This window comes from Phycodurus eques, chromosome 9 (genome assembly GCF_024500275.1).
Source record: "Phycodurus eques isolate BA_2022a chromosome 9, UOR_Pequ_1.1, whole genome shotgun sequence".
NCBI classification, from domain to species: Eukaryota; Metazoa; Chordata; class Actinopteri; order Syngnathiformes; family Syngnathidae; genus Phycodurus; species Phycodurus eques.
The window spans coordinates 29,990,106-30,004,960 of NC_084533.1; the positions used below are offsets into that span (position 1 = coordinate 29,990,106).

Here is a 14,855-nt window from a genome sequence, read left to right on the forward strand (position 1 = left end):
TTCACAGTTCTCTCATCCATTCAACTTGTGACTTTAAGGTTTTGCTTGAATTTCTTTGCATGCTGCCAGAATTGCCTCCCAGAGTTCCTGTTTGGATGTCACCTCCCTCCCACCTGTGGGTGTAACTCTGTTGCTTCTGCCTCACACCCTCAACACTTTTGCTTGAGAATGCTCCAAATATTCTTAATAGGGTTGAGGTCAGGGGAGGATGAGTGCCAGGACATGAGTTTCTATCCTTTTATATCCAAAGCAGCAAATGATGCAGTGGTATTCCATGCAGCACGGGATTGTCTACTGATGAGTGCCATGTAAGCCTGGATGGTCCAGATGGATGGAGTAGTGGATGGTTGGTGGAAGGCCGACGTGTCTCAACAAGGCTGCAAGGTCAGCAAGGATGTGGCGGACTGGCAAAGTTGCGTATTTGGCCTGAAAAATGCCGGGGAGAGAGCTTGTCAGCACGTTTTGGGTCCCTGAAGGATTTAGGGTTAGGGTTACACCGAATGACCTCTGAAAAGTAAGTGGACTTTCTAACTGACGGCTTTCGTCCATGCTACCAGAAGAAGAACCTGTCCTCTCATGAACAAAATCATCTTCAAGCATGAAAATGCACCATCTCATGCTACAAGGAATACCTCTGCGTCATTGGCTGCTGCTTCCCTCCTCACCTGACCTCGACCCAATTGAAAACCTTCGGAACAGTCCAAGAGCAAAAGATCTTAGAAGACTGGATGCAGTTGACATCCAAACAGCAACTCTGGGAGGCAATTCTGAGATCCTGCAAAGACATTGAAGCTACAAGTTGCATGGATGTAAGAATTGTGAAGCTGCTATCAAATGAGGGGTCCTATGTCAAAACGTGCCTCACCCGCAAAGCCCTCCGTAAAACGGGGGATGCCACCCATCCATCACACAGCCTCTTCAGTCTGCTGCCATCAGGGGGGAGGCTGCGGAGTCAGGACCAACCGACTTTAAGACAGGCTGTCAGGAAGCTGAACTCACTGCCCGCTCTGCCCCCTCTACCTCTCTTCTCCCCTGCCCACCTGAACTCTGAACCCCCACGCACATGCGCATGCACACACACGCTCACACCTCCCCACACTGCTTTCTAATTTGTAAATGTCTTTATGTGCCTTGGTGCTCAGACTTTGACTGTGTTGCCTGTCTCCTAATCTGTGATATTTGCACATTTAATTTATACTTTTTATACTGTATATACCAAAGTTTTATTTAGCTTCTTTATACTGATGTTTATTATTTATACCATCTTTTGTAGCACCGCAGGCCCTTGAGTACCATAATTCCAATCCTCTGTATGTGCTATGCATATTGTAGAATTGACAATAAAAGTAACTTGTAAAAGTACCTTTTAAAACCCTGTTTTTTGGGTAACAATTTGGAACAGTTCATCCATCCATCCATTTTCTTTACCGCTTATCCTCACAAGGGTCGCGGGCGTGCTGGAACCTATCCCAGCTATCTTCGGGCGGGAGGCGGGGTACACCCTGAACCGGTCACCAGCCAATCGCAGGGCATATACAAACAAACAACCATTCGCACTCACATTCACACCTATGGGCAATTTAGAGTCTTCAATTAACATACCATGCATGTTTTTTGGATGTGGGAGGAAACAGGCGTACCCAGAAAAAAACCAAGCAGGCACGGGGAGAACATGCAAACTTGCAAACATGCAAACACAGGCGAGGCCGGATTTGAACCTGGTTCCTCAGAACTGTGAGGCAGATGCACTAACAAGTCTCCACCGTGCTGCCTGGAACAGTTCAAGTTTTCTCTTTTTGAAAAAGGTACTGTCATTATTTGGAGGTTTAAAAACATTAAAATTGGACTTTAATGGATGATGACTGTCAGACAAACTCAGAAAAATATCATTTGCATAATCATTTGCAACGTAGTCCAGATGAGAACAAATTGCAAATGAAAGGCGAATGTTCCCGATTGTATTGAGAGACGAAGACGCATAGTGTACCGTGGGCAGGGCGGCCCAGGCCTGGTTGCTGGGCGCGAAGAAGGTGAAGCTTCCGGGACCTTCGATCTCCTCCCTGAGTTGGGCTCTGTCGGCGTACATCTTGGTGGTGGAGGCGCCCACCGCCCCCACTGTGTTGTAGATATTCACCAGAGGCAGAGCTGCACACACCACACCAACAACCCCTCAATAGATGGCCTCCATCTCGCCCGGGACAAGTCGAGACAGACAGCAATAAGATCGACGACAGAATAAAAACAAAAGCAAAGCCAACACACACAAACTGATTTCAGATGTTTGTGTGGAGGTTGAAGCGTTAAAGTGAAGACCGTGTCAAAGGATCAGAGTGCACAGGGGATGGATTGCATTTGTGTTAGCGGTCAAATGTCATACCTGCAGGGCAGCCTCTCTCTCCAGGAATCTTCTCGTAACCCGGACAGCACTCGTAAGTCACCACCCTGTGCCGGACCACACATCGACGACAGCACATGTGAGGCCCGTTACACATCAAGTCAATCGGGCTGTTTTTATCCCAATTTTGCCCCTTCTTGACAAAGGACGTCAAATGCTAGACTATCTCATGTCTTATAAAATAATCCTATAAAATGGTCCTTTAGTCTGAAACAGGTTGGGGCCGACAATTTGAAATATTGAACGTGTTCAATATTTTCGACCAAACCTCTTCATGTGTGTGGTTAAAGGCGAGTCATGGCGCCGCGAATTGTGACATGCAACAGAATGTAGCCAATCAAGAAGTGTCCTGACTGAGGAACGCAGAAATGACCGTGAATAAAGACAAATGTCTTACCTGATTTGACATTTATACATTTTTAAAATAAATGTGGGTTCCCCAGACAGCAAGAATTTTTTTTTTCAAGCAAGTCTTTTATTTAGTTAGTTAGTTAGTTAGTTAGTTAGTTAGTAACGTTGCCGTTCTACAACACTCCCGCTTCCGGCAACCTTCGGAAACACTTGGCAAACACTGGTGCGTACCAGGAAGTGTTTCTTCTTCTTCGTTTTTGTCGGATCACATTTGATCACGCGAGATTCCTGCCTCGGAGGACTTGTTTGTCGATCGGTGGTGGAACAAAACCTTTATGTCCACAAGACCAAAACTGTTAAATGTCAGATTTTTCTATCTTCATGTGTGGGGTCTGTCAGATAAAAAAATCTTTTAGGTTTGAAAAATTATTGTGTGAACCAAAGACAACACATCAACGATAACACAACACTGAGGACTCGTGGCGTCCTCCCAATCAAACGCAGACGTCCATTTCCTGTCGTTGTGGTTGGGACCTTTGTGAGAGAGGAACTTAAGGTGGGATGAAACTTTTCAAACTTTTCCACACACGCACGAGGATGGACCACCTCCTTGAGCTCAGCACACACGGAAATTCTTGCCTGCTTGTAAAAGTTCTTAGTCAATGTTTTTCCCCCATGTTGTTTTTTCCCCACATTGTTCATAAATGTCTTTTTTTTTTGTGTTACCACTTCGCGTGTGCGTGTGTGTTTGTGGTGAGAAGATGAATGAAACCGCTTCGTAGAAAAGCGGATCAGCGTAAAGATCCGATCCAGCTGCCAGAGTTCAAACTTGGCGTGAAACCTCGCCTCCCCACTTCCTGTTGAGATGTCCAAAATAAACGTGCCTCGTAAAGATCGTTTCCTCGGAGACACCAAGAATCTGCCACCAAATGTCTTCAGGGCAACAAGTAAGAGAAAAAAAAATTCCTGGCTGGGAAGGCCAAGAAAAGAAGAAAAGGAAAACCATCACGATTTGAGAACAGTTTCAACAATGCGACTAAAAGACGTCTTCATCGTCTTCACTTCCAACTGAACCAAATGAAATGTCGGCCAAGTCTTTTCAACTTGGACCTGGAAGACTGCTCAGCTTTGAGACGTTCTTCATCTGGGTTTTCCTTGCATAATCATTTCCAGCACCTCCACACAGGAAGTCCTTGAAAACTTTTTTTTCCCAGCAAATATGAAGCGGAAATGTGTGGAAATGTTCACGCAAAGACACAAGAAAACATAACAAAATGTATTTCATGCACAAAATGGATTTACTCAGACTAATTCATCATTTTGTGGCATCAAGCGTGTGCGTGTGTGCGTAATGACAGACACGCAGAAGGTTTGCATGCAAACGAAAATGTGAGCAAGCAGGAAAGGGACTGGCTGTTCCTCGCTTCGGGTCTTGGGTCACGTGACCTCATCAATAAAATTCAGCGAGTCCAATTACTTTTCCAGACGTGCCTCTCATAAAACAAATACAACCCCAATTCCAATGAAGTTGCGACATTGTGTTAATAAAATGAAGTTGCGACATTGTGTTAATAAAATGTGTGTCAATAAAACAGAATACAATGATTTGCAAATCCTGTTCAACCTATATTTAATGGAATACACTACAAAGACAATATATTTAATGTTCAAACTGATGAACTTTGTTTTTAGCAAATAATCATTAACTTAGAATTTCATGGCTGTAACACGTTACAAAAAAGCTGGGACAGACAGGGTCATGTTTACAACTGTGTTACATGACCTTTTCTTTGAACAAAATTCAATAAACGTTTGGGAACTGAGGACACTAATTGTTGGAGCTTTGTAGGTGGAATTCTTTCCCATTCTTGCTCGATGTACAGCTTCATCTGTTCAACAGTCCGGGGTCTCCGTTGTCATATTTTACGCTTCATAATGCGACACACATTTTCAATGGGGGACAGGTCTGGAGTGCAGGCAGGCCAGTCGAGTACCCACACTCTTTTACTACGAAGCCACGCGGTTGTAACACGTGCAGAATGTGGTTTGGCATTGTCTTGCTGAAATAAGCAGGGGCGTCCGTGAAAAAGTCCCCTTGGATGGCAGCATATGTTTCTCCAAAACCTGTATGTACCTTTCAGCATGAATGGTGCCTTCACAGATGTGTAAGTTACCAACGCCATTGGCACTAACACAGCCCCATACCATCACAGATGCTGGCTTTTGAACTTTGCGTCCATAACAGTCCGGATGGTTCTTTGGCCCGGAGGACACAACGTCTACAATTTCCCAAAACAATTTGAAATGCGGACTCGTCGGACCACAGAACACTTTTCCACTTTGTAATTGTACGTTGAGGAACATTGTCGTTAAACTGTTGGACTATTTTCTCACGCACTTGTTCACAAAGAGGTGAGCCACACGCCCCATCTTTGCTTGTGAATGACTGAGCAATTCATGGAAGCTCCTTTTATACCCAATCATGGCACCCACCTGTTCCCAATTACCCTATTCACCTGTGGGATGTTCCAAACAGGTGTTTGATGAGCATTCCTCAACTTTCTCAGTCTTTTTTGCCACCTGTCCCAGCTTTTTTGGAACGTGTTGCAGCTATAAAATTCTAAGTTCATGATTATTTGCTAAAAACAATCAAGTTTATCAGTTTGAACATTAAATTATCTTGTCTTTGCAGTGTATTCAATTAAATATAGGTTGAAAATGATTTGCAAATCATTGTATTCTGTTTTTATTTATGTTTAGCACAACGTCCCAACTTCATTGGAATTGGGGTTGTAAGAAAGAAGACGACAAGGGACCACGAGGGCAGTCATAAGTGGAAGGAAGCGGCCAGTAGCGTTTCTTCTTTTGTCCTTTCTTCTACTTTTCTTCTCATCTGTCAGGTTGGCCCGTTGCTATGACAGTCCGCCATATTGGATGTGGTAGATCTGGTGCGTAAACTAACGCAAGTCAATAGATTGAACTTTGGAAACCAAAAACTGACAAAGTGCATTGAATCTGAGGATTTTAAATGTTTACGCCTTGCAGTATAAGTTTAGCATACACAGTATGTAGGTCAGAAGCAAAACAATGTAGTTTTCAAATGTGTTTACAGCTTTACTGTGAGAACCTTAAGGACGAGGACCTTTACTATTGCGGACCGCCAACCATTTGTCGACGCGGGTGGTACTGACAGACCTTTCCGATCGGAAGCTAATTGGCCACTGGCCAGATTGGGGGCGGTGGCGACTGAGTCGGAAGCTAATCGTCCATGGGAAGCAGAGGTGGCTAGACGGCGGGTTCTGATCAGACGCTATCACCCTGATCATCTACGGGGCTGAGAGGGTGTGGCCCGGTACCAAATGGCCCGTAGTGGTTGGGACCACTGTTGTACTGTATATGTAGATTTTTTTTTTGTTTGTCCAATCAGATTTCAGCTTCTATGTGTTGCCATACAAATGTAATCTGCCCAATGCCTTGAGAAACTCCCCGATTTCCAGAGTAGTCTCCGACGACGATTGTAGCCTGTATCCGGGTCGGAGCGCCCCAAACCGGGCTGCCGTGCGGCGCGCCCACACGCTAAGTCGTCCCACGCTAACGATCTTCTGCCGGTAACGCTGACTCTCGTGTGCATCGAAAGCAGAGTTTCTCTACCAGTGCAGGAAAATCCACTGCATAGAACACTGACTTTGCTCACAGAGCCTCGTGAGCTGCGGACTCTGAGGTTACGTCCCGGTGGTCAACGCCAACGCGTGCTGTGTCCACAGGAGGCGGGAGCTAGTTGGCAGTTTGAAGGCATTTCATTCTTCCGACTCCCCCACAGCTGCGCGCAACACAGAACCCTGTTCCCTCACTCCACACTTACATTTTCTAACTTGTCGGGAGACAGGAAGTCATCGTTTTTTTGTGTAATGGCCTTTAATATATGAGCGCTGTCGCGTATGTTTTTGTTTTGTATTTGAAGTACCGGTAGTAAAAAAAACTGGTACAGTGTTATTTTTTACGCCAAAATACCTCCGTCCGGTACTGGTACCAGTACTTGGTGCAACACTACTTGGCTGTATGGATTGGTGTCTCCTCCTCGTATTGTTTGCGTCACCACTTCTTCATCTTCTTAATTGGGACTTGGGGGAGGTTGTGCTTGAAGTTTTGCAGTCATCTCGGCTGTCCTCCTTCATCCACTTCTTCCTTCAAATCACCATTTGACTCTTTTCCTCACCGTTTTTCGCAGTTCGTTTTCGTTTGCTTTTGTCTCTCACTGTTGTTTGTTTGTCAGTCGTATTATTTCATCACTTTCCTACTCGCCGATAGCGCTTTTGATCGGATTGCGTTTGGTTTTGGGGTTTTTTGCTCCGCTTATGAACGCTTTTTCTGAAAACACTTGTTACATTTGTTGCTATTTGGCAGCACTGTGTGTGTCCAAATGTTGTTCGTTTTTGTGCGTGTGTCCAAATGTTGTGTCAAAATATTTAGTGCAGCAGCAGCGTGTGAGTGAAGTCACGTGGGCGCCGTGGGCGTGCGCACTCACGTGGGTTGGTTGCAGATCTTGCGATGATACCATTGCTTGCAGTTGGCTAAATATTTCTTGTCGCTGCCTCGCAGCTGCTGCATGGCGCACACGTTCGGCCTGCAGGGGGTGACACAAAAAACAGCGTTTCACCTTTCTTGACTTGGTGAATGTCCATCCATTATCTGTATTCCGCTTTATCCTCACGCATGTTGCGGGCGTGCTGGAGCCTATCCCAGCTATCTTCGGACGAGAGGCGAGGTACACCCTGAACCGGTCGCCAGCCAATCGCAGGGCACATAGAAACAAACAACCATTCGCGCACACTCACACCCCGGTCCTCAGAACTGTGAGGCAGGTGGGCTAACCAGTTGTCCACCGTGCCGCCCCATGGTGAATGTTATTAATATTATTATTAGGAAGCAACAGCCGGCACGGTGGTAAGCACATCTGCCTCACAGTTCTGGGGACTTGGGTTCAAATCCCGGCCCCGCCTGTGTGGAGTTTGCATGTTCTTCCCGTGCCTGCGTGGCTTTTCTCCGGGTACTCTGCTTTCCTCCCACATCCCAAAAACATGTGTGGCAGGTTGATTGAAGACTCAAAATTGCCCATAGGTGTGAATGTGAGTGCGAACGGTTGTTTGTTTTATGTGTCCTGCGATTGGCAGGCGACCGGTTCTGGGTGTACCCCGCCTCCCGCCCGAAGATAGCTGAGCCTGGGATAGGCTCCAGCAGTTCTCGACCCTAGTGAGGATAAACAGGGAAGAAAATGGATGGATGGATGGAATCAACACAGTCATGACTAATGCACTAATATTTCACAATGGATCTCATTTGGCTCCTTTGACTAAGTTTGAGTAACTTCTGCTTTCACCATAAACATTTTCACTTTCATTAAGAAACATTGCATATCCGCTAAATTTTCCTCGTCAGCGGCTCGAGGAAACTTTCATTGATAACAGTCGTCATCATAATTATCGTGTTAGTGGCGCTTGGCTAAAAAGGTGAGCGAGCGAGTGGTTAGTTAGTAGTTGCGTGCTAGCAGAGACAGACGCTGGAGTGTTGTTCACCCTTGCTGGCGTCCGCGGACGCGGCTGTGCTGCAGGACGGCCTGGTAAGGCGAGCGGGCCAAACTTTTGCGGCTCCATGAGAACAAGAAGAGAAAAAACGCAAGCAGCAAACGCGACTTCATCCTCGCCAAACTTCTTCAAAACTTGTCTCACGCGCGTACGGAATCTTCTTTTCCTTCGTTCGTTCGTTCTTTCTTTCTTTCTTTCTTTCTTGTTCTTGCACGGCTGCTGTTCTGCTCACTTTTATGCAAGAGGGGGCGGGGGGGGGGGGGGGGGTCGGCTGCTCACTGGGCGGAGACCTTTTCCTTCCACTTTGAACAGCGATTGAGAAAATAATCTCGATTCGTTGAATTGATAATCTTTTGTGTTTGTTACATTTGACTTCATTAATGTTAATTGCTCAAATTCTCGCGTCTTCTTTACTTGTCAACTTGTTTGGGGGGAATTTTAATTGAGTGATGACGTCATACAAATAATCGTCATCATCATCATCATATTACATAAAAAGTGTAGGGCAGTAACTAATTACACGTAACAAGACGATGTAATTTAATTACAAAATGGATGTAATTTTTATCCATTACATTACTGGATTAAAATGTGTCATTCAATTACAAACTTGTTGGAAATCTCCTTGATTACAATTTTAGTTAGGGTGAGCAAAAGCTCAGATCATTTCCTCCTTCTCAAGCCGCATCTTGTGATTGTCACTCTCTGGTCATGTGCCATTCTACTCAGTCCCAAACATGACATATTTTTCCAAATACGACCTTGGAGCGCCCCCTTGTGGTGTAATCTATTAGTTTGTCTGAGATTTAGAGGAGGTTTCTATGGTTTGAATCCACTTTTCCCAAGAAACGTCAAGGGTCCTCTTGATGCCTTCATTCAAAATTAAGAAAAGTCATCAAAATGTCATCAAATATAATTAATTATATTACCTTGAGAAAGTCATTGAAATAGTTGCATTACTGTTATCAATCTTCCCAACACTGGACATAAAGCAATGAAACACACACACACGCGCGCGCACACACACACACACAGTGTGTTCTTCATCTCTGCTGTTGTGTGTTTGATGTGTGCACTTAGGCTACGGTTGCCGTTTTGTGTTGGGCAAACCACTTCACACACAACATGTGTGAAGTGGTTTGTCTGAGGACGAAATGATGGAGAAGCTTTCAGGACTTTCCTGGCGTGAATTGCATCCCACATGGTTGAGCACACGTGCACATTTGCAGCCAAATGGCTGTAGGCCACAAAGAAACTTTTGGTTCGGCGCCGGCGTTGAGGAAAAGTCAACAAGTCTCCTGCTGACTCCATCTTGAGGCTGTCAACATATTTCCTGTTGTCCAAAAACCCCAAAACCACCACAGACTCAAAGACTTAAAATCTTAATTGCACTTCAGGTGTGAACATTTTCCTCACAAAAAGCTAACTTTTCAGCAGAATACTCCACAAGTTCAACAATGCAGAATCCCACTCACATTTTAAGGACAAATTCGTGTGTTAAGTCCCTCTAAAGTGAAAAACAATGTCTTATCAATTTGACACATCACAGAGAAGTGTTGTTAACAAGCCAAATTGAGATATTTGAATGAATAAAACAAATCAAGTATAAAATGAGGGGTGGCACGGTGGACAACTAGTTAGCACATCTGCCTCACAGTTTTGACGACCGGGGTTCAAATCCCGGCCCCGCCTGTGTGGAGTTTGCATGTCCTGTCCGTGCCTGCGTGGATTTTCTCTGGGTACTCTGGTTTCCTCCCTCATCCCAAAAACATGCATGCGAGGTGCTGCATTTTACGCCTTTTAGGCATAGATTTCTAGCTAACTGCATCCCATATTGGTAGAAATGGGCCATGTTATTGTTACAAAGTAATTTGCAATTGGGCTGCATGGCCGCTGATCCAAGAAGCCGCTAAATATTGACAGCTTGTTCAACTACAACTTCAGTGAAGCTTGCGTGTTTTTGGAATGTGGGAGGAAAAAGTCACACAAGAACAAGATAACCAAACTAATAATAATATTAGTATTGATGATGATGATGATGAATCAGAATCAGAGTCATCTTTATTTGCCAAGTATATCCAAAAAACACACAAGGAATATGTCTCCGGTAGTTGGAGCCGCTCTAGTGCGACAACAGACAGTCAGTTGACAGAGTGTTTGTTGGGTGAATGCTCTGAGACTTCGAGCAGTTTGAGTTTTATTTTGTGTGAAAATGTGAACCATATGATTGGACACTTTCGTTGTGCTTTTAAAGCAAGAAGGCGCGTTGTCATAGTAACACTTTAACGACGTGTGCACACTGTCTGAATGAAACAAGCAAAATGAAACCAACCCTCTAACCCTAACCCGCTTAACTACTGGTGTTGTACACATGTGTGTGTGTAGGTGTGTACATGTGTGCCTGTAGACTCTTCACACACCCTAGCAAAATTGTCACACTGGCAAGACCATATCGACATCCATCCATCCATTTTCTGAACCGCTTCTCCTCACTAGGGTCGCGGGCATGCTGGAGCCTATCCCAGCTGTCATCGGGCAGGAGGCGGGGTACACCCTGAACTGGTTGCCAGCCAATCGCAGGGCACATAGAAACAAACAACCATTCGCACTCACAGTCATGCCTACGGGCAATTTAGAGTCTCCAATTAATGCATGTTTTTGGGATGTGGGAGGAAACCGGAGTGCCCGGAGAATACCCACGCAGGCACGGGAGAACATGCAAACTCCACACAGGCGGGGCCGGGGATTTAACCCGGGTCCTCAGAACTGTGAGGCTGACGCTCTAACCAGTCGGCCCACCGTGCCGCCAAGACCATATCTCTTGCATGATATTGGCCCTCTAAGAATTTGTCATGTACCTGACAGCTGTGAACAGGGTTAGGGTTAGGCACACGCATGAGGTTAGCAGGGAATACCAGACTTCCCTCTCTCCAGCCACTTCCTCCAGCTCTTCCGAGGGGATCCCGAGGTGTTCCGAGGCAAGCCGAGATACGTAGTCTCTCCAGCGTGTCCTGGGTCATCCCTGGGGTCTCCTCCCGGTGGGATGTGCCAGGTACACCTCACCAGGGAGGCATCCAGGAGGCATCCTAAATCTGGCTCATCAATGCGGAGGAGCAGCGGCTCAAGTCTGAGCCCCTCTCGGATGACTTCTCACCCTATCTCTTAGGGAAAGCCCAGACAATCTGCAGAGGAAACTCATTTCGGGCCGCTTGTATCCGGGATCTTCTTATTTCGGTCATGACCCTCAGCTCGTGACCATAGGTGAAGGTAGGAAAGTAGATCGACCGGTAAATAGAGAGCGTCACCTTTCGGCTTAGCTCCTTCTTCACCACAACGGACCGATACAAAGTCCGCATCACTGCAGACGCTGCACCGATCTGCCTGTCGATCTTCCGTTCCATTCTTCCCTCACTTGTGAACAAGACCGCAAGATACTTGAACTCCTCCACTTGGGGCAGGATCTCAGCCCCAACCTGGAGAGGGCACTCCACCCTTTTCTGACTGAGGACCATGTTCTCAGATATGGAGGTGCTGATTCTCATCCCAGCCGCTTCACACTCGGCTGCGAACCGCTCCAGTAGGAGTTGTAGATCACGGCTTGATGAAGCCAACAGAACCACATCATCTGCAAAAAGCAGAGATGCAATACCAAACCGGACCCACTCTACGCCTCAGGTGCGCCTAGAAATTCTGTCCATAAAAGTTATGAACAGAATCAGTGACAAAGGGCAGCCTTGGCAGTGTCCAACCCTCACCGGAAACTAGTCCAACTTACTGCCGGCAATGCGGACCAAACTCTGACACCGGTCGTAGAGGGACCGAACAGCCCGTATCAGAGGGTTCGGATCCCTATACTCCTGAAGCACCCCCCACAGGACTCCCCAAGGGACACGGTCGAACGCCTTCTCCAAGTCCACAAAACACATATAGACTGGTTGGGCGAACTCCCATGCTCCCACGAGGACCCTGCCAAGGGTGAAGAGCTGGTCCACTGTTCCACGGCCAGGACGAAAACCACACTGCACCTCCTGAATCTGAGATTTGACTTCCCGATGGACGCTCCTTTCCAGCACCCCTGAATAGACCATGGAGGCTGAGGAGTGTGATTCCCCCTGTAGTTGGAACACCCTCCGGTCCTCCTTCTTAAAAATGGGGACCACCACTCCAGTCTGCCAATCTAGAGGCACTGTCCCCGATGTCAATGCGATGTTGCAGAGGCGTGTCAACCAGGACAGCCCGACAACATCCAGAGCCTTTAGGAACTCCGGGCGAATCTCATCCACCCCCGGGGCCTTGCCACTGAGGAGCTATTTAACCACCTCAGTGACCTCAACCCCAGACATAGGAGAGCCCGCCTCAGAGACCCCAGACTCTGCTTCCTCGTGGGAAGGTGTATCGGTGGCATTGAAGAGGTCTTCGAAGTATTCTCCCCACCGACTCACAACGTCCCAAGTTGAGGTCAGCAGCCCCCCATCCCCACTATACACAGTGTTGACAGTACACAGCTTCACCCTCCTGAGACGCCGGATGGTGGACCAGAATTTCCTCGAAGCCGTCCGGAAGTCGTTCTTTGTGGCCTCAACGAACTCCTCCCACGCTGAAGTTTTTGCCACAGCGACCAAGCTGCATTCCGCTTGGCCAGCCGGTACCCGTCGGACTGGCATCTTCCCCCACCATCGGAGCCAACTCACCACCAGGTGGTGATCAATTGACAGCTCCGCCCCTCTCTTCACCCGAATGTCCAAGACATGCGGGCGCAAATCCGGTGACACGACCACAAGGTCAATCATCGAACTGCGACCTAGGGTGTCCTGGTGCCAAGTGCATGTGTGGACACCCTTATGCTTGAACATGGTGTTCGTTATGGACAATCCGTGATGAGCACAGAAGTCCAATAACAGAACACCACTCGGGATCTGATCGGGGGGGGGCCGTTCCTCCCAATCACGCCCTTCTAGGTCTCACTGTCATTGCCCACATGAACATTGAAGTCCCCCGGCAGCACAATGGGGTCCCCAGCGGGAGCGCTCTCCAACACCCCCTCCAAGGACTACAAAAAGGTTGGGTACTCTGAACTGCTGTTTGGTGCATATGCACAAACAACAGTCTAACCCTAACCCTAACCCGAAGGCGGAGGGAGGCTACCCTCTGGAGGCTACCCTCTCGTCCACTGGGGTGAAGCCCAACGTACAGGCGCCGAGCCGGGGGGCAGTAAGTATACCCACACCCGCTCTGCACCTCTCACCGTGGGCAACTCCAGAGTGGAAGAGAGTCCGACCCCTCTCAACAGGACTGGTACCAGAGCCCAAGCCGTGTGTGGAGGCGAGCCCTAATATATCAGGTCGGAACTTCTCAACCTCACACACCTCAGCTTGCCTGGGAACGCCTCGGGATCCCCTCGGAAGAGCTGGAGGAAGTGGCTGGGGAGAGGGAATTCTGGGATTCCCTGCTAACCTCATGCATGTGCCTAACCCTAACCCTGTTCACAGCTGTCAGGTACATGACAAATTGTTAGAGGGCAAATAGGGGGCTCTTTCTTTCCCTGCCAGAGAGGTGACATTCCAGTCCCTAGAGCCAGCTTTTGTAGCCGGGGAATCGGATCGCCAAGATCCCCGCCTCTGGCTACCACCCAGCTCACATTGCACCCGACCCCTATCGCCCCTCCCACAGGTGGTGAGCCCATGGGAAGGTGGACCCACGTTACCCTTTCGGGCTGAGCCCGGCCAGGCCCCATGGGTCCAAGCCCGGCCACCAGGCGCTCGCCTTCGAGACCCACCTCCAGGCCTGGCTCCAGAGGGGGGCCCCGGTGACCCGCGTCCGGACAAGGGAAAATGTCTTCCTGAATTTTTTTAACATCATAGGGGGTTTTGGTGCTGTGCTTTGTCTGGTCCCTCACCTAGGACCTGTTTGCCATGGGTAACCCTGCCAGGGGCATAAAGCCCCAGACAACTTAGCTCCTCGGATCATTGGGACACACAAACGCCTCCACCACAATAAGGTGACAGCTCAAGGAGGGGGACCTTCACTATGAATGCATCAAATTTGGAAACAGTACTTTAAGCGTAGCTCTTTCAGCATGGGAGACGAGTACCCGTAGAAAACCAAGGTGGCATGAAAACAATTGCTAAATTAGAAAAAAATTTTCGTGTTTCTTTCACAAGTGTCTTTAACGTTATTAATCAAATTATATGTAAATGACCCAGTTAAAGTGTTGTAAAGTTAATCCTTTGGCAGATGAGAAGCCAATGTAAGGATTTGAGAACTGGAGTGATATGATCCACTTTTATGTTGCACACAAACCTGATTCTTGTAAGCGCTGAAGTTGTACTTGCGGCTGATGGTAGCTGAAGCCTCTTCCACGTATTTGACAATGGAGTGACAAAATGGCTGTTGTATTTCCTGCACACAAGAAATCTCCCTGGCAACCAAAATGCTCCAACCATTAGTCAGCTTTTGTTGCCACGCCAGCGGATTGGTGGCGAGTGGGCTCACGTGACCAGTGATATCAGGTCACCTGAAACGCACCT

At 47.5% G+C, this 14,855-nt stretch overlaps 1 protein-coding gene across 2 annotated transcripts in view; it reads right to left on the reverse strand.

Moving 5' to 3' along the window:
- tgfbi (transforming growth factor, beta-induced) overlaps nt 1-8,567 on the reverse strand; it is a 13,670-nt gene extending 5,103 nt beyond the window's left edge. For both annotated transcript variants that reach the window (XM_061685396.1, XM_061685395.1), the window contains exons 1-4: nt 8,320-8,567; nt 7,272-7,370; nt 2,378-2,442; nt 1,988-2,145 (exon numbers count right to left, since the gene is read on the reverse strand). In XM_061685396.1, the coding sequence (XP_061541380.1) occupies nt 1,988-2,145; nt 2,378-2,442; nt 7,272-7,370; nt 8,320-8,441 (444 nt within the window). In that variant the 5' untranslated portion in view covers nt 8,442-8,567. The remainder of the gene's footprint in view (nt 1-1,987; nt 2,146-2,377; nt 2,443-7,271; nt 7,371-8,319) is intronic.
- Between the last annotated feature and the right edge of the window lie 6,288 nt (nt 8,568-14,855).